Raw genomic sequence first — 27978 nt, forward strand, 5'->3', positions numbered from 1 at the left:
GTTAACGGTTAAATATCATTTGCATCAATCCACAATGCAATGTTCTGAGATGATAATTGAGGGATGTCAAAAGATAATAATATGATTATTAATAAAAATATTTTTAATAAAATATTTTTTTATTTTTATATGATTGTATGAGATAAAAGGGATTATCTTTTGACATATTATTATCCCTTGTAATTAGCTAGGTTAAAAAGTTTATATTAATATTTTTAATTTTATAAATTATTTTTTAATTATATATAAAAAAATTAATATTTTATTTTTGTAAGTATAGAAATTTTAATATAATTTTCAAAAAAATAAAAATCGGAATAATAAAAATAGCTAATGAGGTAATACGTAAGAATCTGCATTCGTACCACAGCAGAGCGTCTACGAAAGCCACGAGAAGAACGTTCGGGGTAGAACTTTCTGGTAACCACGAAACGCTCGACTCAGCTTACCGACCCTGCAAACACAACTCGTGCTGCGTATGTGTAGGCTCTACGCGTACATTTAGCTGTATCACCAGAGACGAAGACGTCCGCTCTGTGGCCAACCGGCCGGTGGAGTGCCTCTGGTTCCGTTGCCATGGATTTCTTCAAATCCGTCTTCTCCGCCGATCCGACCTCCCCCCGGCAGAAGAATTCTCCGCCGGAATCCCCCCACCACTCACCGGACGGCGATGAACGAGGCAGCTTCGGCGAGACTGGCGGTTGGAGCTTTGGAGGGTTCGTGAAGACCTTCGCCACCAAGTCCGAATCGGTGATCCGGACCTACCGCCGGGACCTCGAGGAGTTCGGATCCGGCATCAAGAGGGAGACGGCGTTCCTCGGGGATGCCACCGCCCGCGCGGTCCTCGACCTCCCGGGCTCCCTCGATGCGGGTGCCTCCGTCGCTCAGGAGTCCCTGGAGTCCGTCGGCCGGATCGTCGACGACATCGGCGGTTCGGTGTGGCGGGGCACGGCCGAGATCATCTCCCGGGGTAAGGAAGCGATCATGTCGATGGAGGCCGAGGACAGTAGAACCGACCAGTACCCGTTCGATCAGGGGCCCCAGAATGGGTCTCCTTCTTCGAGAAGGTACAACCGGTTCGAGGCGCAGCTGCTTGCGATCCAGTTCGATGTGAATACGTTCTCGGAGGAGCCGGAGGATGCCCAGGATTTCAAAAATTGGAGATTAGGATTTGATTTGGCCGAGAAAGAGGATGAAATTGAGAGGCTGTGCTATGAGAATGGGTCGTTGGAGGGATTTCTTGAGAAGCTGGTGCCTCGATTGGTGGATTACGAGACATTCTGGTGCCGGTATTACTATCGTGTCCATAAGCTCAAGCAAGCGGAGGATGCAAGGGCAAAGCTAGTGAAAAGGGTGATTTCAGGGGAAGAAGAGGAGGATTTGAGTTGGGAGGTAGACGATGAGGAAGAGGATGAAGAAGTTGAGAAGGATGACAAGAAAGAAGAAATTTTGACAGAGAATAAAGAAGTACAGGAAGAAGGAAAAAAGGATGAGATTGCCAAGGTGGTGCAGAAGGAAGACATGAATTTTGAGTCTGTCATCATGGAGAAACATGCTGAGGTTTCTCAGGTCGAGAATTTGGAAACTTCGACAGCTAACATTGACGAGGGAGTGAGTACCGATCCAGGAAAGGCAGAAAATCCTGAAATTATTTGCAAGGAGGAGATGAACTCAAAGTCGGATGATGAAACAGATGGTAAGACAGTGCAAAAAGGGAAGACGGATGATGTAGGGTTGTGCAAGGATAGCAGCTCTTCAATTGTCTCAAGCCAGCATTCTGTGCAGGAGGAAGATGATCTCGAGTGGGATGAAATCGAGGATCTTGATGAACATGATGAGAAAAAATCTGGTGACAAGAGTGTAAACCCTCTTCGGGAGGATTTGCGCAAGAGACTCAGTGTCGTTGAGGATGACGAGGATCTTAGTTGGGATATTGAAGATGATGATGTGTCTACAAAATCTTGATCGAAAGGTATAACAATGTCAAACAAGTATCGTTTTTCTTCATTTATTTGTGAGCTGCTTGGCTGGTAATGGTTGCTCATGTCATGCTGTAAAATTAAATGTGATTGAACTTTTTGAATCTGTTAACATACTTATCTCTGCTGATCTTTTGCATATGCAAATTTGGAGCTGCTGGCCATGACATTGTTGGCCTTTTTTCTTTTATATTTTTGTCTATTTGTGTGTTTCAAAAGGCAAAAATACTGAATTACTTAATGTTGCCCTTCTCATGATATCTCTGGTTTCATATATGTTGGCTGCACTACTTTTTTTAATACAATAAAGTAGTAAGAATAAAGAAATTGAAATAGGGACGCATCAAAAGTTTCTTTTTGGGGGGTATTTACTACTTAATGAATAGTACCGTATATCTCTAAATTAAAGCAAAATTGCATCTGGGTGGAAAAAGTTGTCAGATTTCAAAAGTTTCTCGATGATCTTTATTTGAAATCAATTTGAAAGTAAGGAAACTGTAGGGAATTTCTTACATATATATTTCTAGAGGGAAAATGTGTCCTTGAGAGGAAAATGGCTTTTAAAATGTATGGGTTATGTAGACCATGAAGGTGCTGACTCTGTAGCTCCCTTATACTGACTTTTATTGCACCTGCCAAATTTAGTAGGTTAGTGCCAAACAGCTGCAAACTAAAAATCTTAGTAAATCTTGATTCAGTTCTTACCTTGGTTTTGAATTAATTTCAACTGTTCTCGTAAAAACTTAAAAACCATGTGTTAAAGTATTGTGTACCCAATTTGTGCTATTTATGAGCTAACATAGTATGATACTTTTGTAAACTATTACATGCTAGATGTGTCTGATCGGATGATTGAACAGGCATGTCTCAGTGCACTTATGCTTTGCTATGTTTGATAGACAAGGCATCGACCACGCAATCTTTGATTTGATATTTGTAGCCATGTTATGTGCTGGTTATTAAAAGAAAGAAATCTAATCTTGAACCCACTGATCAATTGCACATGAGATTTGTAGTCTAGCACCATTTTGGTTGGCATGTGTTTGACAATTCTTGGACATTGTTATCAGGTTGTCTACCGAGTAGTGAATTGGTGCTACAAACTGTATTTTCAACTATGCTATTGTTTCATCATATATCACTGATCAAGGATATGGAATTAAAGCAATGTTGTCGATCAGTGGTTACCCATGTTGCATGTCAGGTCTTGTAGGATCAGTATGTTGCTCTGATTGATTTATTGTGTCTATATGTTTGTTCTTACCCGAAACTTTTTTCTCCACAAAGAAGTATTTGTATTGACTTTTTCATTTTTCACAAACATTTAAAGCATATTTATATATTTTCATCATGATTAATGAAAAAGTCAACACCTTAGAAGCGCACCGTAAATGTGCCTTTACCTTGACAATGCATGATGCTGAGTAAAGGCTCTTGTTCCTCAGCAACCTCAGTTCCTGGAAAACAAGAACAATCTACATCAGGTTTTGGTATGTTGCTTTTCATCCTATTTTCTTCAAAGAGCTTGTGGATGCTCAGATTCTGACTATCGATAAATTGTATGTTTCACCATTTTCATCATATTTTGGCTGCTTAATAGTTAAAAATTAAAACCGTTTCTTTTTGGTGCCATCTTGCCTGATAAATTAATGCTTCACCATTTACAGCATCTTCTAGGAACATTACAATTTATCTGATCTGTATGCACTGTGAGGTGTCATCTAGGACCAACGAACTAAATCTCGCTCCAATGCAGGTCTTAGGAATCTAGAAACTGGTACAGTAACGGTATGTGATATATCAGACAGTATATACTGATTTTTTATTAAATAAATTAATAAATATAAAAATGAAGTATTGTGTAGATATCAAGCTACATAATTCAATACCAGTACTTAGTTGGATAGGTAAATACTAGTCTGTATCGACCGATCTAGTTACTTTTTTAAACCTTGTCTTAGACATAATAAAAATAAGATGGAATTAATACAGATTTATGGGTCTAAATTAGACATCAAAATTGCATATGTTTAGCAGATTGTATGTTAATGCTTACTTTGAACAAAGCTCTAGTTTTCTAGATTTTATGCTCTTGAATCCAAATGAAACCAAGCATGTCAGCTTGCATACCGTGTATATTCTGAGGTGTTACAATTTTTTAGTTATTAAAGAGTTCTGAATGCCATTTCCGAGTGCAATAGTTGAAGACACAACTTTGAGAAAGAAAACTGCAAATAGTGTTCATTCTTTTCTATAATAAGTTAATTAGGTAGTTAAGCCAAGTTATGTAGTACGGCAAAAACCTGTGATCTTACTAATCAAGTCTTGTTTTTTAGCTTCAGATGTGAAGTACAATGAAGCCTAGTAGATGGCCAGTTTCTGGGGAACCAAGTCCGAAGATAAGAACAGGAACTCCACTTCAAAACCAGAGAAGAAAAAGGACACTTCGCCTTTGTAGTTGCCAGTGAATGCTTTTTTGTGGTTTAGGTGGCAACGCATGTCACATATGTTTCTGTATCTATTTGTATCACTTGTCTGATGAGTAAGCTTAAGCTTATGACACAATTGTTAATTACCAACTGTTGTCCAAACGTTTCAACAGTATTATTTTTATTTAATGTTTAACTAATCTTTTATCAAAGATGAATAAAATACTGACTGTCTTTTAGGAACCCAATTTAATATAATTTAATGTTTCATCAGTCTCTCACTCAATTACTTGTTCCTCTGTATTATCTATTTTTTCTTTTATTTTTTGATGTTTTTTTATAAGATGTATTTAGAAATAGCTAACATTGTTGTTGGTCTAGAAAGCTTGTAGTGAAGCTTTAAATGAATTGAATTGTAAGCTTTAAATGAATTGAATCGTACGGTATAAATCAAGGTCTGTCGTACCGAAGCATACCGCTCGTACCGAATGGTACGTACCGATCCAACAGGTTATCGATACGTGGATCATCCGATATCGCTACAGTGCTACAGTACTATACTGTAGCATTGCTACAATATGAAAAAGTATAAAATTATTCGGTACACTAGGGTGTATCACTCGGTACGCTCTGATGTATCGCTTGAGACACTGGTACCGTACCATACCGAGCCCGGGTCGAAACGTCGATACAGTATGATACGATGAACTTTGGTATAAATGATATATGTCAAATTGCTAGTTGTGAATTATACATATATATATATATATATATATACATGTATATATATACATGTATATATATATTTTTATATATATACATGTATATATATACATGTATATATATATATATATATATATGTATATATATATACATGTATATAAGACGAGTAATTGGGTATCCAAATTTACTAAAATGTATGAATATAGTAAGTAGTAAGCATTGGAGAGAAACACGGCCTTCTTAGCTTTGATATGAACGGTTATGAAGTTTATAGTAAATATTTTTTTTAGTTAATGAAATAAACACCACGAAAAATATTTTAGGATATTTGAAAACTATAAAGATATATTGTGTACAGAAAAGCTTATTTTAAAAATATTTTGTATAATAAATAATTTTATTTGAAATTTTGCCATGAATCATATGCTTCAACAGGATTTGGTAGGAATTTATATATATACATATATGTATATATTCTGACAAAAAGATATTTTGGATATTCGAAAAAGATACGGATGCTTTAAAAGAAACACGCAAATGTAGGAATCGCCAATTTATATATTTTTATGTTTAATCAATGATTTTATTTTATTTTATTTTATTTTATTTTTATAAATTATTAATTTTGTGAACTGATCAGTTAGTCCTCTGTGGAGTGCTCAGACTTGACCGGACCGATCCGATTTCAATACGTACGCACGCAACAAGGTTGCGCCATGTTGGAGGCACGTGACAGAGGGTGCTCCGCACGTGCCGAGTGGGCTCGGTTTCCCTTTCGGCCTGTGGGGGTGGGTGGGGGCTCACCCCTGTGGCCTAGCCTTTTGACGCGGCATCGAGAGAAGCGCCAGGGAGACGCATCGAAGAAAGGCGAAGCCCTTCTTTCTCCTCCTCTCTCCTCTTCCCTTCCCTTTCCCCAGTTCTCTTTCCCTTTCTTCTCTTCTCGTGGTGGAGATCTGGAGGAGAAAGTTTACTCGCCTGATTCTTGTTCTCGATCGTGTGGGTTCGATAATGGAGCAGCTCGTCAATTTCATCATCCGCCCCCCAAGGTTCTGAGTCGATTCAATTAATTGTCCTTCTTTTTGGGTTTCTTTGTGCCTTTTGTACCTTTTGCATCGATATAATAGGCTTTTTTTTGGGTAATTTTTCGTCGAGGGCTTCGTGTCTTTCGGAATATAATTTGGTTTGATAACGTTGACATGGGAAGCGATATATCACGAGAGTCGCGCTGATGAGAATATTTCCTGCTGCAATAACGATTACGGTTCATCGAAATGCGCAGAATCGAGTTGCTGCCAATCTGTTCGTCGTCTAAATTGACCGAATCTTGGCCCGGGTTGACGGAAACGCGCATGACCCCTTTACGCTTCTTGGCCCAATTATTTCATTACATCGATCTCGGGGCGCGTGTTCTTGTTCTGCTGCAGTTGATCTTTGATGATGCGGTCATTGTCGAGTTGTTTCTCCACCGCGTTCTTCTTTGTTGCGCATTTTGTAATTATTGATCGAGATTGCAGCGGTATTCCGACAGCTTATTTTGACTTTTGTAAATATTGCTATTATTTCTATCATGAAAGAAGAATCATCCATAGACCCAATCATTTGGTTTCATACCTCCATATAGTTCCACGACTCCTAGGTCAGCTTCCTCATTAGAAATGATTGAGGAATTGTTTAGAGGTCCCATATAGAGATAAGTATCTATCTCAATGGATCTTGGTTTTGATGATAATTATAAGCCATACCGAGTTCTGCAGTTCATTTGACTGGATTTAAGGGCAGCTGATAGATTCTTGCAGCATAAATGTGACAAGCAGAGGAGTTAGCATAGAAGGTATGCTTAAGAAAAGATATTAGAAGAGATTCTGAGAGAGAGGAGAAAGAGGTGGTCTCATCCTTTCCCTTAATACTCCACACATCCATCTAGTTTAGCCAAGTGCACCTTTTTGTAGATACTAGATAGGTCGTCTACAGTTGTATTCCTAATCTGATTGGGGACACCTTGCATATGAAACTACAGAATCTAAAACGACCAGTATGGAGTTTCGATTATTAGACTAAATGTGGGCAAATGCAGATTGCTAAAAGGAACAAATCAGTAACTCAAAGTCCCTCTCGTGGTCTCGTGGATGCTGAATTGCAACCAGTTTGACTTTTTTTAATATATGAATATGATTGATTTGTAACTGAGCAATTGTAGTAAAAGATGTAGGTGATCTCATATGTTAAACCTCAATCCGACAGGTTCAAACCGGAATGAGGAGATTTGAGTGTGAAGTATTTGAAGACAATCTTGGGATATGTCTTTGTAAAAACATATGGAATGAAGGGCAAGTTGCACATATTGCCGGGTGTCTCATGGCTTAGGCTATCTTTTCACAGGATGAGCCTTGGCACCACAATGAGCCTTCTCATGTGTAATCTGGATGACTAGAGTTGTAGGTCACAGCAACATCTTTGCTATATTTATCAGCAAGGAATCAAATATCGTTATTACCTGGTACATACCACTTTTTATAGACCTGTCACCTGATGACCAGATAGGTTGTTACTAATTGGTATTTAGGTTTTTATTATTTTTGCTCGGACTAGCCAGTTATTCTGGTTCGCATAACAATGGTTGGTTGTACCTGGTTCAATTCAGTTTTTTGACAATTCCAATCAAGTAGCTGTACCAAAGTGGCCAAGGCTCTGATTGTTGGTTTTCTCAATTGGACTGGCCTATCTAACTTTGCTAACTATTCTCTATGCTTATAAAATTAAGATGCACACAATGTTCCTCTGAAATTTCGCATGGGCAGGAGTCATGTGAACTGGACCGTCATTGTAAATGAAGCTATACTTATAACTTACTTGGTCCTTGAACTGATAATGGTCTTTAGTTGGTCAGCATCACAAGCAACATGTCATAGGGTTACCAGCAATTTAGCTTATAAAATGTGAGACTTTTCTTGTTGTCTTATGCATATTCTGATATATAGCTACTTATTTATGCTTTTTTTTAAATTTAATCTCTCGCTCAAAGGTATGACATGTATGTTATACGTTTCAGAGCTGATTACAGTCCACAAGATGATTTGTTGGAGCAGGAGTTTATGCTGAAGGGACGATGGTTTCAGAGGAAGGACTTGGAGGTAACAATATTTGATGACTTTTCTGAGCTTTGTTACTGACGTACACCGCTAAGAACTTCTTTAGCATGTGACCTGTTTGCACCTGCGGCTGCTTGTTGGTTGAAACATCATGATGTCCATGAAGCTTCTCTTGTAGCTGCTCTCCACTATTGCATTATAAAAGCTATCCAATTATTCCTTATTTTTCCATGTTACATTGTGAGAAAAATACAGAGTGATGTTATATTCTTTAGAAAGAAAAGAACTGAACTTGGTTCTTACCAGTATGAAGAACTGGTCGGGGAAATAAACCTTTGTCTGACGATGATATGTACTCTTTAGCGGTCTTCTAAAATCTGCCACTATATGTATCTTGTTAGATACTTGGTCCATTATAAATATAAGTTGCCCAGGAGCAATGATAAAATAGCACGTAATGAACAGTAGTATTAGGAAGCATAAATATATCAAAAGCATCATGCAAGAAATAAAAACAAGTTTGAGTGCAGTTCTTATTGTTTGGTTTCAAATGACAAGTATTACCAAGAGGTTCTTAATCGAGGTTCAAGGTCTTCTATCGGAGCTGGTGCTTGGAGCAACTTGACTTTCTTTTTGTCTAGTTTTACAATTATCAGCATGGTTGGATGCTGCTCATTAAACTATCTTGAATTCTAAATTGTTCTGATATCTCTGAATTCAAAACTTTTCATAATTCATTTAATCCTTACAAGAAACCAATGAGCCATCTAAGCAGAAACCAACAGCAATGATGCTATTATATCTATTTTGCTCATCAATCCAAGTCTTCACTAATAAAAACAATGATATCATGAATACTGTGGAGATAAATGGTCAGGCTCAAAGTTTCAAACAGAGGCTGGACTAGTATGCACTAATCGGTATTCTCGATCCTGATCAGGGATCGACAGTGGATCATTTAGGTTGGTACATTGCCTTTTTCTTTGGTGAGGGCAGGTGCAGGCACATTTATTCTTGTTGGCTAAACAAATACCTAGTTTTAGTGGGTTTGTAATTTTTTTAATCTCAGTGGCAGGTTTGGTAAGTCAGTGTGTGCTTGCATTTGTTTGTTTTTTTACCTTGTTTATGTTAACATGGATATTAGAATATTTCATTTCAGGTCATAAATGGTCGAGGAAAGAAACTTCAGTGCAGTCACTATGTACCCCTTGTGATTCCAGAAGGAAAAGTTTTACCTTGTGTTATATACTGTCATGGAAATAGGTAACAAAGAAATTGCAGATTTGTTCTGGATATCTTGTCAGGGTGTCTGCACTACATTCATCTATTATCCTATTTGTGTAGCAACATGGTTAGAATTTAAATTGATTTATCCATTCTGCTATATTTTGTTATGCGGAATATATTTATTTTGGACAATTTCTTTAATGCAACTTATAGTTATATGAACCTTGAAAGCAGCAACATGAAATGTAGGTGCCATAATGACAAGCATTATTTAGCTTAATGGTGGTTCCTATGTGAACTTTTTAATCATTCAGTTTTTCTAAATTGCTTATTCTTCTCTATCACTAGTCATTGCATATAATCTCAAGCGACAAAATAGAAAAATATAAGATCTAGAAACTGCTTATGGCTAATGCTAATTTGTGATATTATTTTAAAATTGAAGTTTTACGTATGTAGCTTAGAGCAATGTTTGCCTCACCGGTTTGAACTGATGTATCAACTGGCCGACGTTATGGTATGTACCACTGTGTACTGGTGTATCATATGTCGACACAACAAAGTGTGTTGATGGCATAGGAAAATGACAAATAAAAATTTCTGAAAAATAAAAAAAATTAGATTGGGGTTTTTAAGTTGGAAATAAATATAAATTTAGTAAAAATAATTTAAATTAAGAAAGAATAGTGATACATATCTTTTATGAACTTTGAAGAGCAAATCATAGGTGTTAATCCTATTAGTTGTTCCTCTTAACTTTGTGGAGTTTAAGAGAATAATCTAAAGTTAAAGAGTCTTTCCTTTAACTTTGGTGTTAATCCTCTTTAATTAGCCTCCCAAGCATGATCTAATCTATAAATCACAGCCTTGTGGAGTTTAAAAGAGTGCAATTAAGAGAATGAGAGAAATATGTGGTGAGAAAGTGATTGGGAGAGTAGATGAGTTAGAGAGATTGAAAGGGGAGGGAATGAAGGGGTGGAAAGGGTTTAAAAACCTTTTCTATTGATTCAAACGATCAAATGAATCATTTGAATCAAATCAATCCTGGCCTTTGATTGTATCGATCGAAATTTGACCTTTCTGACCGGTACAGACCCTGTATTGGGTGATACGGGGTCATATAATACAGACCACCCGATACAAGGTGGTTCACATACCGATCCCCTATCGGATAGGTATGTACTGCCCGTACCAAGCGGTATATTGTGGCATGGTAGACCTTGGCTTAGCATACCTAGCCAAGAAGAATGGGCCAATTCGAAGTAGGTAAGAATAAGGAGACATAGGTAGTACCATAGACTGGTACAAACCCCGTATCGGGCGATACAGGGTCATATAATACAGACCACCTGATACAAGATGGTTCACATACTGGTCCCCTATCGGATACGTATATACCGCCCGTACCAAGCGGTATGCTGTGGCACAGTAGACCTTGGCTTAAGAGTACCTAGCCAAGAAGAATGGGCCAATTCGAAGTAGGTAAGAGTAAGGAGACATAGGTAGTACCATAGTAGTTGTACAGAATGCTACATAAGCCCTCAATTGATGGTGTCTATGGTTCTTCATAGAGGCAAATGGAGGAGGGATATGTGGTTTCTTAGTAGGAATCAGAGACATGGAATATATTGTTTGACTAGTGCCACTAGTCATAGTTTGATACTTTGATTTTATATGTTTTACATTATAACTGCTTGAAGGAGTTCTGGACTTATTTTGATGAAGTTTAAAATTACAACAGCCGAAGATTGCTCGATTATAAAAAAATGAATGAAAGAAAAAAAGTGGTGCTGATAGAATTTGTAATACTAGTTAGTATTCTAATATTATATTTGAAAACCAGTAATTAAAATCTTGTAATTTGACGAGAGATCCGAAGATATTTTTTATATAAATACTTCAAATATTTTGGTTGAATTTTTGGGAGATCAATCCTTTTTTTTAATTTTTTACAAAATTTGAGGGCTTCATCGTAAGTGATTAGACATCATAGAGTTATGTCCATTGTCTTAAGTTGTACCTGTATTGTGCTAGTATTCTAGCAGCTACATTGTAGCATATATTTGGCAAGGTGCTTATGCATAAATGAGAAACTAAGATGGTTACTGCATATATGTGCCTAAGAAGTATTATGCAGATCTCAATTACAAGTGCAACATCTCTTGCTCAGAGGCTGTTAAGTTTTCTGTAAGTAGTTAAAATAAAATTGCCTAGTTGTTTGGAGCTTTTGTGGACTATTCAAGGTTCCAAAGTTGGTTTGTATTAATACTGGGCCTTAGGTGGATCATTTTGGTACTTCTACCGTTGGGCGAGTGTTTACACCCTCATGTTGACTAGTACAAAGTGACCAGACCTAACAAAATTATAATTTTAATGGATTTTGATGTAAATAAAAAAACATATTTTGGACCAAATATATATTGAACAATGAATCGAAATATATTTTAATTTTTAAACATTCATTACAAATCGTATGTGAAGAAAAGATGTATAAATTTCAAAACATGATGCATTATGGATGTATTATTTGATAAGAAATTTCATATATTATGCCTACTGCCATCAAATTATCACCTTGAGACCATGAGAGGCAGTTCAAGGACCTTAGTGTGATTCTGTTATATATTAATATTTTAGTTTTAGGAGTGTGATTCAGTCATATATTATGCCTACTGCCATCAAATTTCATGTATTATTTGATAAGAAATTTCATATATTATGCCTACTGCTATCAAATTATCTCCTTGAGACCATGAGAGGCAGTTCAAGGACCTTAGTGTGATTCAGTTATATATTAATATTTTAGTTTTAGGAGTGTGCTTGCAACCGATTCAATGGAATCTGATATAGGTACAATGCGCTAATGTGTTTTTATTATGTTTCTTGTTACGGAATGTTAAATGTTAGTATTTTACTGTAGATACCACTATAATACAATTGCCAAAAAGTTTTTGGTAACTTATGAATTTCTAAAATGCTCTACTGACATGTTACAACTCTCATGTAACAGTGGTTGCAGGGCTGATGCTAGCGAAGCCGCTATTGTTTTGCTGCCCTCAAACATTACTGTGTTTACACTTGACTTTTCGGGGTCTGGACTCTCTGAAGGAGAACATGTCACTCTAGGATGGAATGAAGTAAGTGCTTACTTGATTAACTGAGAAAAAAAGTTTATTGTACAATAATATGTTGCTATTTACTAGGTTTTTGAGGCCTTCACCTTCTCCATTTTTAGTTGATTGGTTTTCCCCTTGAAACATAAGATAGCCACCTGATTTGGGTCTCTGATAGCTCAACAGGAATATTCTATTTACAAGACTATGATATAAATGGTTTTATAAGTCGGTTAAATGGTTTTATACAAATGTAAAAAAGCAATATCATTAGTTAGATTAAGAGCATGTAAATCTTTTTCTATAGTTTCTAATAATTTCTTCTTTTGTATGTCTCTACCTTTCGTCGCTTTCATTGTCTCACCTCTTTAAACTACAATATGTATAGGTTTTCTTAATATGTATTCATACCATTTTAAATTGATTATCCATCATTCTATCATCCGTGGAGCTACACATAATTGTTTATGAATGAGAGGATTTCTTTTTCTATATTTCCTAATAATTCTATACATCCACCTTAACATTCTCATCCCAGTGATAAAAACTTTGTATATTTGTTGCTTTTTAATTGGCTAGCACTCACATTCATGAAGCATTGTAACCTAAGCATTATCTTAAATTTTTGAATCTGATGATGGTTTATAAATCAGGTCAAAATAGAAAAGATTAAAAATGGAGAACAAGAAACAATGCGTTAAGCTATAAGAACAATCAAAATTTCATTACGTATTGGCTTGTAATTAGGTCAATAAGGCTTTAAGAGTGTTAACTCATGATCTGGTCCAAAATTATAATATTGTGTGTTTTTAGATCGGATGAATTCATTACTAGTAGATATCAATATTAATTATTAATAATCGTATGCATTGTTTCTTGGAGTTGAGAGATGTGATCATGGATGGTGTCTGTCACGGAAAGCAAAACTGAACGAAAGGGAGGGATTGTTCCTAAATGAATGTGGGAGGTCAAAGATTAGGTTCAACAATGGCTCTTATGAGCAGAGGGATCCTAAGTATGAGGCCAATCCAAACTGGTTTTTGGTTTGATTGCTCATTTAGAAATCAGTGGATAGTAAAGTTATGGTGGATTTTAGCTGATATTATTTTAAGCCAGTAGAACATTTTTGTGTCGGCTTCAGATAAAAGAATAGCACAATGCACGAGACTATTGCAAATCTGGGTCCACGGAGGGTCAATATAATTTTTTGCAGTTCCAATAACCAAAGTCAGGATATCTTGACTTTTTTTTTGTGGTATTTGCCAATTTTATATCAACTTTGTAAGTTGATTTGGCAAACTATGCATGATACAAGAGGCTGCTTGCCACTGTGTTTTCTGTGTTGCATTTCGTTTTAAGTGGGTTGATGTGCTTTTTTATCCATAAGATTGTTTTGTGCCAGAATCACAAATCTTGTTGCAGTTGCTCTGCAAAGGTTGCCTTTAGGCCTCTGTAATGGACATTCTTTAATGTTATGTATATTATAAAAGTATGCAGGAGCCGCCACCTCGAAGGAAGTGATGCAGATACCTTGAACATGAGCCTCAGTCTAGAAAAAGTTTCATATTACCTTTATCTCTTTTCAGCCATTTGATTAGGCTGTGATAGTCTCCTTGATTTTAATTGATGTGAGGTCACATGGGTGTGTTCATTAATCACACCTGATGATAATGTTGTTTGGTTATTCCAGAAAGATGATCTTACAGCCGTGGTTGATTATTTGAGGACCGATGGAAATGTCTCTTGCATTGGTTTATGGGGACGCTCAATGGGTGCTGTGACCAGGTATTCTTTCTGGGCTTTGGGGCATTATATTGAATTTAATCATTTATAGTTTTTGGTTATTGGGCACAACATACTGTTAATATGGAATACTTAATTAACTGCATTTTCATTTTTCAGGAAAGGATTTTGCAACTATTGACTTATCACATCTTTTTCTTTTTTGTTGTCAATATATAATTTTTTCCATAACCAGACACACAGATTGAATTTCTGGAAGCTTACATGTCATGCCACTAATTTCATGTGTGTGATATAGTTTTGAGTGTTTTTTTTCATAAACTTATCATCAATTATTGTGGGTTCCCAAAGCCCAACTTTTACTATTTGCAGCCAGTGACTGTTGTACCAACTACCAACAGAAATTTTTTATGCATATCCTGAATACTCTGAATTCTACCAACTTGTAAAATATTGGCTGGATACATTGGCTGTTTCCAGAAATTCGTGCTCGATGCATTACTTGTATGCCGAGTCTGATTTCTGAATTCTGTATTATCTTGAGTTTGGCCAGAAACATGCATTTGCAACTAATTTGCTTGCATTCATTGTTTGAGAACCAGTCAAATTCTTTTTACTTTTAAGTTTGGCTATATTTTTTGTTTTCTCTGCTCTTGGAGGGTGAGGGAGGTGAACAAAGAAGAGAGTAACTCTGAATTTTTCAAGCTGCTAGCAACAATGAATGACGTTTGCGAATAAGCTCTATTACTTCTTAAAGAATTGGCATGCAGATCAAAGTATTGATGCCTTTTGGTGTCTTTTTCATCCAGGAAACGAAAAGAAACCCAGTGACCTGTCACATAGTGTGTAACATAGTATTTATAGTTCCACACATTGTCATAGACTAATCTAAGGGCTTCAATTATAAAGCACAATAGTCCCGGAGATCTTCTTAAAGAGAAAGAGTGGTGTGCTCATGCACACCAATTTGGGAATGTAAGGACGTGCCAGATGGTCTTGGTTAAGGGTTCAAATTTTGTGTGGTCTAAGGAGTCTTTTGCCCCCTATTTTTTTCATGTTTAGGCTGATCTTTTTCCAGTGTAAGCTAGCACAGGGGACATGCAAGTAGTATCTTGCCAAGTGGTACTGTGCCTACAACGATATAGTAGCCCTCATGATGTCTGCATTTTAAACCTTGGTCTTGAATAATACTGTGGCTCTCATGGTAACTTTCTACACAAACAACTCAAATGCATCAGCATTTGGAATGTAAATTCTCATAATTAACCCATTATAAATTTTTTTATGCCAACCTGGACAGTCAACAATTTACATACCAACATCATTTATAGTGACTAATTAACAAATTGATGATTAGTAGTTATGCCAGTTAATTTTTGTGCTTCTACGTTATCATTGCATTTGATATCAATCATATCACATTTAGTTTAAGGAACTGTTATAGGTTTTTTGTCTTTTTGTTAATACTTACTGAAGATTAAATACTTGTTTCTACAGCTTGATGTATGGAGCTGAAGATCCATCCATTGCGGGAATGGTGCTTGATAGCCCATTTTCTAATTTGGTGGACCTAATGATGGAACTTGTTGATACATACAAGTATCCATTACCAAAATTTACTGTAAGTTTTGTTTACATGTGATCTTAATATTGTACATAAAGGATCTATTCTTCTAAAATTTGAATATGAAATTCTGTTTTTGAGATAAGGTTTGTTCCAAGGTATATAGTTTTGAATAATACTATCCGTACCAGGCGGTACATATCGGTCTGTCAGTTGATCGGTACACGGACCGTCCGTTACCGGACGGAATATATATATATATATATATATATATATATATATATATATATATATATATATATATATATATATATATATATATATAAGGTGACGTCGCGTCGCCTCGACGACGTCTCCCCACGTGGGAGATTGAAAAGGTGACGTCGCCTTTTATAAAAAAAAATATATATAAATAAATAAATAAATAAATATATATATATATATATATATAAAATCTTTTAATAATAAATATATATTTATTAATTTATATATATAAACGAGGCGATGTCATTGAGGAGAAGAGAGAGCCAACGTCGCCGAATTATATATATATATATATATATATACACCGAGCGGTATACCGCTCGGTATACAGTATCGTATCGTATCGATCGAATATCGAAACTCCAGTACGGTACGATTTTTCAATCCTTGATTTGTTCCATATATAAATTGATTGTACTTTTGGTTTCTTAAATGAATTTTATTTTAAATATTTTGTGTACATGGTTTATCAATCATACATGCGAAAATGTGTGCTACTAAATGTTAGATTATTTTGGTGGTATAGGATATAAGGAATTTGGTGAAGATCCATGTTTATGGTTAACAAATCATTATTTTTGCCAACAACTTTTTATAGTAATCCTTCCTTCCACAGGTTATTTATCCTTGTAATATTAACCTACAGAGCTATTTGTTTTATAGGGCTATTAGTGTAAAAGTTTAAAGTAAGAGGGACTTGCATGTCATTTTGATTAATCTACAAGGTTATATGCTATGGTTGCTCAAGTAGTATTGGATAAAATATTTTGATGAAAGGAATATCTAGTAGTTGGTTTTCTTGGTAACATGTATGGTTTGTAACTAATGGACAATATAGGGCATAAACTCCACATGTGACATATGTGCAGTTCGAGAAATAATGGAAATATAGGACAACACAACATTGACATGACAATTATTTGACTATTGTTTCCCTAGATATTGCTTTTATTTCTAGATGAAGCTAAATATGAAAGGTTGAATTTGTAGTGGCATCGGTAAGCTAAATAAAGGAAATACTGAAATAATATTGACAACCTTTCTTTAGTGCGGGACCTTTATGTAAGATGCTCATGCATTACCTTAATCAGTAAATATTGGTCAAGAACTTCATCTGTAATTTCTCTCAAAATTTCTTGTTATGCTTTGATGCTGAATTATTTTCTTCTGGGATACAACTTTTGGTAGATGCATACATGGCCTTATCTATGAAAGATGGAACTGCAGAACCTTTTTTATGCCTTTGCATTTATATTATTGCTTTGCATTCTCTTCTGTTGTTTGGTATGTATTTTTTGTTTATACCTGCATGCAATTCATTTGCTTGTGCAACACATCCCTGTAGGTAAAGCTTGCAATTCAGCATATGCGCAAGATTATCAAGAAGAAAGCGAACTTTGATATCATGGATCTTGATACCATTCAGGTAAATTTCACAGAGATGAAAAGCCACCTTGTAAGGTAGATAAATTGATCATATTGTCTTGGAAACTCGTGTTCTGAATAGTTATTTGCAGCCAAATTTGTGGTAACATATCAGAAAAGACCTTTCATATTCTTCACGAGCATATGATAATTGTTTCAGTTTTCTTTTATTCCATTTTATGATTAGTGATGTTCATGTAAGATAAGTTTCACAACAGTATTCCAGTTAGTGGTAGCACATAAGGTGTTTCAAAAGATAGTGGTACCAGGATGAATTTGAACATGGGCAGTAGCATGATATGTGTGAAGCAACACAAAACTGTCAGTTATTGTTGCTAGACTATCACATTGGCTATAAACAGCCTTAATACACATGGCCTGCATATGCAATCTGGTATTCCAATTCCCTGCATTTTGAGTTATGTAGGTTCTTGGTGTAGAATAGATAAATGGTGGTCCTGACAGACATATATGAATTAGTAACGGAGAGAAAGAGATCTAAAGAGGGAACAAGGATTCCTCTGGGGTCTTTTTGTGGTTCTGTTTTCTGTGGGCCAAGGCCCTGCACAATCTACAGTCAGACTTGTGCTCAAGTGGAATCAAACATTTGACGAGAGTCACGAGACGAAAGGGCAATTTTTCTTATCAACCAAACAACCAGGCAATGACTTTTCTAGGGTTATTAAGTTACTAATTCATGTATTTCTTTTCATTTATATCATAAGTTTGGGATTGAATAGGATAGGTGTTGCTCAATATGTAAATCCTGTCCCAAATCCTAGTCTGGGTTTTTATTTCTTAACCTTAATTTGATCTGTAATTTGTGATGCTCTAGTGCTGCGCAGAATTAGGTAGAACTCAAGTTAGTTTGCTTGGAATTTACTCATGGTTGGTCTTTTCTTGATTCGCTTATTTTCACTTTAACATATTGTTTTTCTATTCTCTGTTTATGTTTTATACTAGACCCAAAATGCAGGCCATTTGTGCATCCCTGCATTAGCAGAAGCCCTGTACTCTGGGCTGCCCTGTCTGAGAAGAATCTGCAGACTGCCAATGTTCTAGCCGAATGGGCAATAGGAAACCACTGGTTGCTTATGCAGTGTACATCTTGCTGAAAGACAGTATCATCTACTGGAACTACTTGTTAACAAGTTGACAAATGTATGAAAACTCAAAAAAGGTCCACTCTGTTGGGATATTCCTCAAAGACTAAGCCAAAATGAGGGGTATTCTTTCCATCAAAAGAACATCTCCAGTTCCTCCCTAACCAAGTGACAATCATAAGAGGCTGAATTAGCAAGATTCATTAATGAATGGCTGACCAAAAGAGAGAGCAATTTGAAACAACCTAGTACTAAACTTGCAATTTTAGCTCATAAAGAAAGACATTTAACTATCACAAGAGTCAAAAGTGATAGATTATATGTCCGGGCAAACCTCTCTTTGTCAATCAGGTCACCCGTTTCTGATTTCCCCTGGAGTCCGGGCTTACATTCATTTTACTTAAAAAAGAGGAAAAATGGGGCCTGGGTGGCTTATCAATTGATTATTGCTGAACTGAATAGTTAAAATAGCTTTCATCATCTCCAACTAAACATCTTAATTCGTTTACCGGTAACATATATTTTTGGAATTGCATTATGCTAGTTTCCTTTGTTTTCGTTATATTGGCTTATGCTCTATATGGAATCAATTATTCCTCTGATCTTATAGGTGGCGAAACGTTGTTTTGTGCCGGTCTTGCTGGGACATGCCATTGATGATGATTTTATACGTCCACACCATTCAGATGATATATATAGTTCCTATGTTGTAAGTCCCTTTCTTGCATTTTCTTCTTTCTCTGCTATTTTCACTCTTTTGTTTGTTTTTCTTCTTCCTGTGGCTGTTACTGGGATCCTTGGAGGCAATTGCACTTCAACATTCGTAATCATATTTTCCTTCTTATTTTGGTTGGAGTCAGCATGCTTGGCTTGCCAACATTGCTGATGATTAACTTGAAATCATTTAACTTAAACAATGACAGCATACTGGAGAATTTGTACGATCTATGTGAAGAAAGGGCCTTTTGTTTTTGCAAGATAGATAATTTAATGTAGCAATCTTCAAATGGTTGTCGTTTATGGTTTTTTTTTATGGTTAAGGTTCTACAGGATGAGTTTACATCAAGATACTATCTTTGATTTAGGTGTAAATTCATATTTGCCTTCTTGTTCGCATGGAATTTCACAAGAAACTGAAAAAAATTGCAAATATCACAGACTCCCTTTTAAAGTTTACATATACTTTAGTATTTTTCTACATGTACTTGTTGGGAAGGTACTAATGTGGAGTTCATGAAGATGGCTGCAAATGCTATTTTTTAGATGAGTTAACACGAATATATATCTGAAAACCTAAACTTCTTTTTCATTTCATCCTTTTCCTTCCTACTTTCATGCTTCAACTAATACTTCATAGAGATTCTTTATGAAGATACTCCTATCTTTATTGTTTCTTTTACTATTTTTGTTTACACAAGTGCAATTATATATCTGTTTTAGAGACGACTGTACCCCACAGATTTTTTTTAAGTGATGGATCTTGCCTCCTGTTATTCTTGACCGCACTATATTGGTTGACTAATAAATTTCTGAGGTAATTTCGCAAGTTCGTGGGTTCCACCGCATTGTCTGTGGGAGACCACTTCACCCAGTAAAGTTTCTGGGATGATTTAATAAACCAAAATAGCAATTTTCTGTTCTTCTAGGTTAGTTTAGCACAATATATTTGTGCATGAATATATGTGTGCCGCATATATTTTGTCTGTGGTTCTTTTTCCATTTTGATTTCAAGATGTAGTAATGAAGCATGGAAGTGCAGAAAACATTACTTTTTTGGTATATCTGAGAAGCTCTAGCTTGCTATCTCTTCTCCTTTTTTTTTTGTATATCTGATGAAAATAGACCACATTACTTTCTTATGTGGCTTCGTGTAATCTGAAACTTGCAGGGAGACAAAAACATCATCAAATTTGATGGAGATCACAATTCCCCACGCCCTCAATTTTACTTTGATTCAATAACTATATTCTTCCACAATGTATTAGACCCTCCAAAGTCTGTCTCTGATGAGCTTTATTTTCACAGAATGCATGACTTTTTTGGTCAGGTAAGTCATAGCTCAGAGTTACATTTTTGTAGTTTGGTATTCTTTATGGAGTTGGTTTGACCTCTGTGATGATTCCATCTCTAGGATAATTGGGATAACGTGCATGAATATGAGAATCAAAATTCTGTTGAACCACCTCAAGGCAAGTCTCATTAGCCTTATGAGCCATCAATGAGGAACATGTTTTCTAAAGTAATTACATATGTTTTTATGATTTTATTTGTTTGATACTATAGTGTTCATTTTGATCTTTTTGTTTATGCACTAGAACTTGCACCTAGCGGCACGGAAGATGCTATTGCTCAATTGCGTTCGCGGAGACCTATGAGTCGGACAGAGGTATGGTTTTAAACAGTTCCATGATATATTGTATTTTGCAAGCATCTTTAAGATGTGTGTAATATGCTTGTGAATATTATGCTTAACAAGAGTTAAATTATCCTCCTTCAGAATAGTCATAATATAGTCTGCTTTGTATGATTTTATGATTAATTGCATTTGCTGGGGAGAACAGCTATACTATTGCCTTTACCTTTTATTATCAGTTCTCATGGAAGCTTATTGAAAACCATATTAACTGAGAAACTTTTGATTAAGATTTTATTGCATTTTAAGATCAACTAGGGATGCTTATTGATAACTAGTTCTTAATAAAATGGTAATTTGGCAGGTTCCTTATTAATTTCCTAAATGATTTAATATTCATTTATCATATTTTAGATGCAATGAACATTTGCAGTGTGTGCCCAAGAAAAATTTAGTTTAAAATTTGTCCAAGTAGTTCAACAATAACATGGTTATTAACTCAATACTGCAACACAAGAGAGATGGGATTAGATACATATTTTTATGTTCTTCACATGTTAATTTCTAAATTTTCGCTCCAACATGAATTCAGAATCTACGCCAGCCAACAACTCCACAACAATGCTTTAGTTCCTCCCTAGCTCTTTTTTATAGTCAACTATGAGATGTTGTCATATTTCTCCAATGTGCTACTGTTTTTCTTAACATATTAGTTTGACCAGTTGTATCATAGCATCTAAATCTCATTGCCATCCTTCTCTTTTTCTTGCAAATAATTACTTGTGCCATGTAATACTCTCTTCATGTGACTGAGATCAAGTGCCACATCTTACTCCCTCATGGGCCTTTTCATTTTTTGTGCTTTCAGGTGCTTAACCAGTTTTGTACATTGCAAGCTTTTCTTGTTCATTTTAAGCTCATATATGCATCTGCGGATCCTTTTGCAGGTTCCTCGTGATATTTCCTCCCAAGAGAAACAACATGAAGATGAGGTATAAACTAGTTCATGCTTTTTCCAAGCTGTTTGTAGGATGATTTAAAATCCTGGGGGTCCATGGCCCAACCAGTGAGGGTCTGATTCGTACTGGCATACCAACACATGTAACCTAGTACATGCCGTGGTATCCAGGAGGAGGACAGGTGGAGAGGAGACAAAGTGGAGTAGGAGAAGAGTAGTAGTACTGAGAGGATGGGTGGATGGTGGCAGATGATGAGCATCACAAGGCACAAGAAAGATAGAGAGAGAGAGGGGGGAGAGGAAGAGATAAAGAGGCCAAGTGATTTAAGTTCAACTCTAAATTTTAAAAAAAGAACTGTACTGGACTGGACCACAAAGGGTTGGTTGGTCCTTGTCCCATTTCACCATCGGACCAGTACATATTGCCCAGTATGGGCTGGTCCTGGCAGTATTTTGAACCTTGGTTCATAATAGATTTCTACTCTGCCCATGACTATTTATGGTTATCAACTTTGGCTTAATATTTTCTTAAATTATTGCTTTTTTCCTATTTGCAGATTATCCATTTACATGTGATGGAATGTCATACTATTTTATGATTTCAGTATTTAATTTTCTAGTAAGCTGCACTAAAGTTATCTTATAGGGTAAATGTGGGCCAACATATCTTCTTGCATTCCACAAGTAAAATGGCCAGATTTAGTGGTTTTGCTCAAAGCGACCAGGAACATGTTAATACAGTTCAATATATGATTCTTCAAGGATCAGGAGAGAGATGGAAGTAGTTTTAGTGTTTGCCACTAGCATAACTATCAGTTGAGGATAGAAACAATCACAACCATTAGGACAATAAGCTTTGACAGTTGTCTTTGATTTTTTGTCAATTATAAGGTAGTCAGTTTTAAACTAAGTAGACAACTGCAAGTTCCAGTGATTTTGCTTGGCACATTGATTCTTCAACTTTGGAGGTTTTCAACTTTATAGAAGCATTCAACCTTTTCCTAGCTGGTGCTTAGTTAGTGTCAGTCTATGGTTAATATATACATTACAGATCTAGAATAGAAGTGAATACTAAGCAGGTTGAAGGGGGGAGTGAGTAATACGAGCAAATGTCTTTCCAATGGCCCAATTATTCTTGTTGGAGCTCAAATGTTGGTACCAAGCAAGTAGGAAGGTGGCAATTGCAGAAGAAGGACCTGATTTGTCTGATGATGCTTATCTCCTTCTGACTTGGTAAGCATCTCAGCAAGTATGAATTAAGTAACCATTACCGGTTGCTGTAGTATCTTTAAGAATGTCATTCTTCAAATATTTTGGTCCTACTTTTAATTTTCAGAAGAAATGTTCTTTGGGTTGTCGGTAGATAAAGAAATTCATTGAATTAGCAAAAAGAAGATAATCTAATGTGTGACAAGGGCTAAAGTTCATGAACTAACCTTCCATGGTGTTTATCTATTCTTTCTCGGTCCCATTTTCATTTTCTGGTGCAACTTCCCAATGGACTTTTTTTGTGTCTTATGATGCACTTTTTTATCGCAGAACTATTACATGATGTTATTAAACAAGTTAATTAACCAAAATATTGAGATAGCATGTTGTGTCGGTAGGGAAATCTTGGAGGGAACATCACATGCGCAGCGGAAGAACATAAAAACAAAATCCCTAAATTTCTCATCTATGTGTTCGTTGTCGTGCGAATATTGGTGCACAAAAATCACGAAACTTAAAGTTGCGTATATTAAAGATTGTATTACCTAGGGATTTCGTATATCCTTGAATCCCTGCAAATCTGTAGGAGAGGGTGAAGGAGGTCAAGCGTCCTCCTCTCTAGCGGTGATCTACACAGCAGGGCTACGACGATATTCCTCAAAACTCCAAGCCTGTTGTATAAGGAGGAGAAGGGGAGGAGAATAGGAGATGACAACTAAAGAGGCTCTAGCCCATGAATCATTGGTTCCCTCCTATTTATAGAGGTCCCCTGTCAACATAACCCTAAATCCTGCTCTATTGGGTATTGAATCTCCTTTCAACTACCTAAGTCTGTTAGATTAGTGGATCTCTATCCAATAATCTCTCATTGGCTTTTACCGGATCTCATCCATAGGATCTAATAATTCATGGGCTTATTAGATATCCAATAAGATAGGGGTTTCGGCGGATATCTCATATCCGAACCTCTACTCATCACAACGCCTACCATATATGTACCCTCTAGGCCTATTATCGAGCTGGCGCAATCCCCAGACGATACAGGAGAATCCAATCCATTGGACCTGTCTGTCCTCAGTTACTGTATACCTATAGTCTCTCATCCATCTAATATCCTAGAGACCGTATATCGGGCATGGTGCTGTTAGACCCATACAATTTCTACTCGAGTCTCGCTTTAATCGGATTTTCCTGAAGAACTCTTTCTCTCTCAATCCGAATGACTCTGGTTAGGGATTTGTCTAAGTAAGAACACATGAGATATTCCTCTTATAACACCGAGAGGGGATGATCCTCTATCGATACTCAATAGTCCTCATAAGGTTGGATATCACTTTCGATGATCGACTATGCTAAATCTGAAATCTCCAGACCTATAAGTCCGGTATCAAAGAGTGGAGTACTCATATAGGACATCCTTGGTATCTTAAGTCTAAGGACTAGATACACCACTAGGATTACGAAATCGTTGTCTGATAATAAAGCATCATTAACTATCCAACATTCCATAAGCGGATCAATTAGTGAACTCATTCTCTAATGAGCACTTGTACTATATCCCTAGTGTCTCCACACGAGCAGCTATGAGACCAGCTGCATCCATCACATGGACGGGTATACAACACATCAGTCTGTTTGGTTATCTCGATGTCCCTCTCGAGAAACCTATGACCGTGATTATTTAGGATCTGTGTTAAAAGCGAATCGATCTCATTATCGTGATCTCATCACGATTCGATTCTTATTGCACAGATCCATAGACATCACAATATATTCAAGCAAAGTGATAAAATGTCAAATAATAATAATAAGCAAAAAAACTGCGTGTCAAGTCACACGTGTCATCACTCATGTGATTGGCTTGCAGGGCACCTATGACTAGCAGTGTCATGAGTCAATACAACATTGTTGTCATGGCTGAAATACCTGTGATATGCATTCTGTGCCCCATTTTTGTATTGGACCAGCACAGCATGGCAAAACTGGCATGTGTTACGGCATGAGATTTGCAACCTTGCAACAGTGTCATAATTATCAACACTCAACAATCACTCAAAGGAGTGTTACATTTGATAACTCTTGTTAGCAGTAATGCATGGGGAATATATAGGTTTTTGTGTTGCATCAGTAGTTTAATTAGCCATTTTTATTAATAGAAAAGTGCAAAACAATATGTAAATGAGCTGTCCAAACTCCCTGGCTTCTGTAATTTTAGACAGTTTTACATCGAATAACTACGATAATAATTACGTAGATATAAGTGGTCAGATGTAGCTCAAGGGACCAGTCCTACCTAGAGAGAAGAAATAAAATTGCATTTCTTATTATATATAGTTTCATTGCCTAATAAGAAATGATACTGAAGGTTTCATTCCTTGAGGTAGGACCAGTCCTACCTCAAGGAAAGAGGGTCATCGTCTGCAAATAGATTTTCTTTACTGAAGGTTTGATTTTAAAAAAAATATCATTAGCATTTGCAAAATATCATTAGCATTATTAGGTTGTTGGTCCACTCATTATCATATCATGTGGTACTTTCTATGCCAGAAATATTTTGCCATGGCACAAAAGTGTCATGATACTATAAGTAGCATACCAGTGTTTGCTTGATACATGTCGCATTGTTGGTGCAGCACCGGTGTTTCCTGATACGTGTTGCATTGTCAGTTCATACTATCTCATGCCATTGTGTCTGATCCTGAAAGTTCAAAAGTTGAGTGCCCAAAGCAAGGTTTTTGAAATCTGAGCATACTAGCTTGTGGAGTTGGTTAACTTTACCTGGGTCTATATTTTTTTGGTTTCAGGTGTACTGTCTGTCAAAATTGCTGATATATGAGGAAAAATTGCAGTTTAGGCATTTTTACTGCATAAATTCAGAACCTAATGATTCTCTTTTGGTTTTATACTGCAGGAACATGGAAGCACATGTAATGTTGGTCCATCATCTACACTATATCCTGAAGATTTTTCTAGTGGTGACTCGTATGGTTGGCTTACCCCACAAACAAAAGAAAATTTTCTGGAGTTTCTTCCACTCGAAAGTCTACCAGATGTGCCATGCAGCATTGAAGATGAAGAAAGGGTATGTCTCGGATAGCATTAGCTGGGCAGCATCAGTTTCAAGTTATCTGCTGCATTACAAGTTACTTCTGATGCAACTATTGATAATATTTTTCTTGATAAGATTGGGTCAATTTTTTCTCTTTTTCCTATGTGCCTAACACTTGGCAGACAAAAATAAAATGCTTTTAGTCTCACTGACCACCTGCTGATGGACCATATTGAAAATACTGTATGGTCGGATAGGAATATAATATCCTTCAAATGAAATGTAATCAGCTGCTAATTGAGGATACATAAGTCATGCAACAATAGAACTCTGGTTATTTTAATTTGCCTGCTTTATTCATTCATAGTTGATATGTTTTCTTTTTTGTTATGCTTCGTTCTGGGTTTTATGGAAATAACCTCTTTAAATATTTAAAGGTAAGGCTGCATACATTGAGCCTCTCCAGACTCCTTATTGACGGGAGCCTCGTGCACTGGGTGCATCCTTTTTTTTTTTTCCGGTTTTGAGATTTCAATTTTGATTGAGTTTATAATTAAAGTGGCCATGGATTTTGGACCAAAATATTAAAATTGAGTAGCTGGCGGGAATGGATATTATTGTGAAATTCTTGGTGGCCATGACTTTAGACTGCACCAAGGATTCCAATCTGGGGAAGTTTCCAATGGTGGTGCCCAAGTGTGATAATTGTGCATCTTGTTCATATATATTTCTCTGGTAGGAAGACCATTGCTTATGCCAGGTTACTGTCCTGGTTTTTGGCGGATTGAAAATTCAAGTATCATCTAATTTACTCCTTTCTGAGTTTCTTCGGTTCATTTTTTTGGGTCCTTTTTCTGTGACTTGCTTATTGTAGATGTGCTGATGAATGGCAATGATCATTCAGATGGGAAGGTGGAAAAAAGAAGGGTTTTTCTTTTTGGTGGTGTTGGTGGGGTTTCATAAATGTATTGTCATTGGCACTATCCATACTGAGTTCTGCTGGACTACTTTTTCCGCTGGGATAATAACCTTGTTTTTTTTCCTTTTCTGATACAGATGATCATGGAAGCAATGATAGAATCACTCAAGGATCTGGAGATGAGGCACCAGCAAGATACTCACTCCGCTGTAGATAGTGCGACATCCAAATCAGCAGATGACTTGGAAGCTTTCACTGGAGAGTCCGGCGGTCCAAATGACACAGCTGAAAGATCGACATCATCGAGCACAAGTTGTAACTCAACTGTGGATCCAAACCTCAATCAGTCGCAAGATGTTGAAGCAGCTTGCAAGAATTCTGCCGGTTGTGTTACATTGGGTGATGATTGTGGTGAAGTCAACAGAAGCACCTCAGCACAGGATGCTGATGCTGATGCTTCAGCTGGCACACGAGCCACACTTGTTGTTCAGAAGAACCCGACGAGCCACATCATGGAGGGGTTATCACGGAGGTGGGGTCTGAACTTCTTTAAGAACAATCAATAGGGTCGGAAGGCAATGTTCCAAAAAATTTGATATGTATCTGATCGGTAGTTGTTTCTGTGATGTGATGTATACGACGTAAATATGTACCCTTCGCGACCAGGTGTCCTATTCTGATCCCCTCCACACATTAATTCATTGGTTGTAAAAAAGAATGGAATCTAACCAACAATAATTTTTCAGGAGAGCCGCTATTTAATGGCTGTGAATATGGACTACTAGGGCATGCATTGCAGCTTTCCATGTACTTGTGAAATTATGGTTGGTT

The 27978-nt window shown here is 36.5% G+C and overlaps 2 protein-coding genes across 5 annotated transcripts; both read left to right on the forward strand.

Moving 5' to 3' along the window:
• Nucleotides 1-428: 428 nt before the first annotated feature.
• LOC103979460 (BSD domain-containing protein C22A12.14c) lies at nt 429-4656 on the forward strand. 4 transcript variants are annotated; one of them, XR_001977305.2, is made up of 3 exons: nt 429-1972; nt 3425-3469; nt 4316-4656. XR_001977305.2 is itself a non-coding variant. In XM_009395619.3 (2 exons), exon 1 carries the CDS (start codon nt 577-579, stop codon nt 1963-1965), a length of 1389 nt encoding a protein of 462 aa, XP_009393894.2. In that variant the 5' UTR covers nt 429-576; the 3' UTR covers nt 1966-1972; nt 4316-4656. The 4 variants fall into 4 exon arrangements, 2 of the variants coding, with proteins under 2 accessions (XP_009393894.2, XP_009393895.2); XR_001977306.2 differs by having other exon boundaries at nt 4322-4656; XM_009395619.3 differs by lacking the exon at nt 3425-3469.
• A 1285-nt stretch (nt 4657-5941) lies between these two features.
• LOC103979459 (uncharacterized) lies at nt 5942-27892 on the forward strand. The gene is made up of 14 exons (XM_009395618.3): nt 5942-6177; nt 8181-8262; nt 9380-9483; nt 12458-12584; nt 14251-14345; nt 15801-15924; nt 17477-17557; nt 19270-19368; nt 20548-20706; nt 20791-20848; nt 20975-21045; nt 21960-22004; nt 26091-26261; nt 27285-27892. Exons 1-14 carry the CDS (start codon nt 6140-6142, stop codon nt 27711-27713), a joined length of 1683 nt encoding a protein of 560 aa, XP_009393893.2. The 5' UTR covers nt 5942-6139; the 3' UTR covers nt 27714-27892.
• The last annotated feature ends 86 nt before the right edge of the window (nt 27893-27978 follow it).

Source organism: Musa acuminata, chromosome BXJ2-3 (genome assembly GCF_036884655.1).
Source record: "Musa acuminata AAA Group cultivar baxijiao chromosome BXJ2-3, Cavendish_Baxijiao_AAA, whole genome shotgun sequence".
In the NCBI taxonomy this organism is placed as follows: Eukaryota; Viridiplantae; Streptophyta; class Magnoliopsida; order Zingiberales; family Musaceae; genus Musa; species Musa acuminata.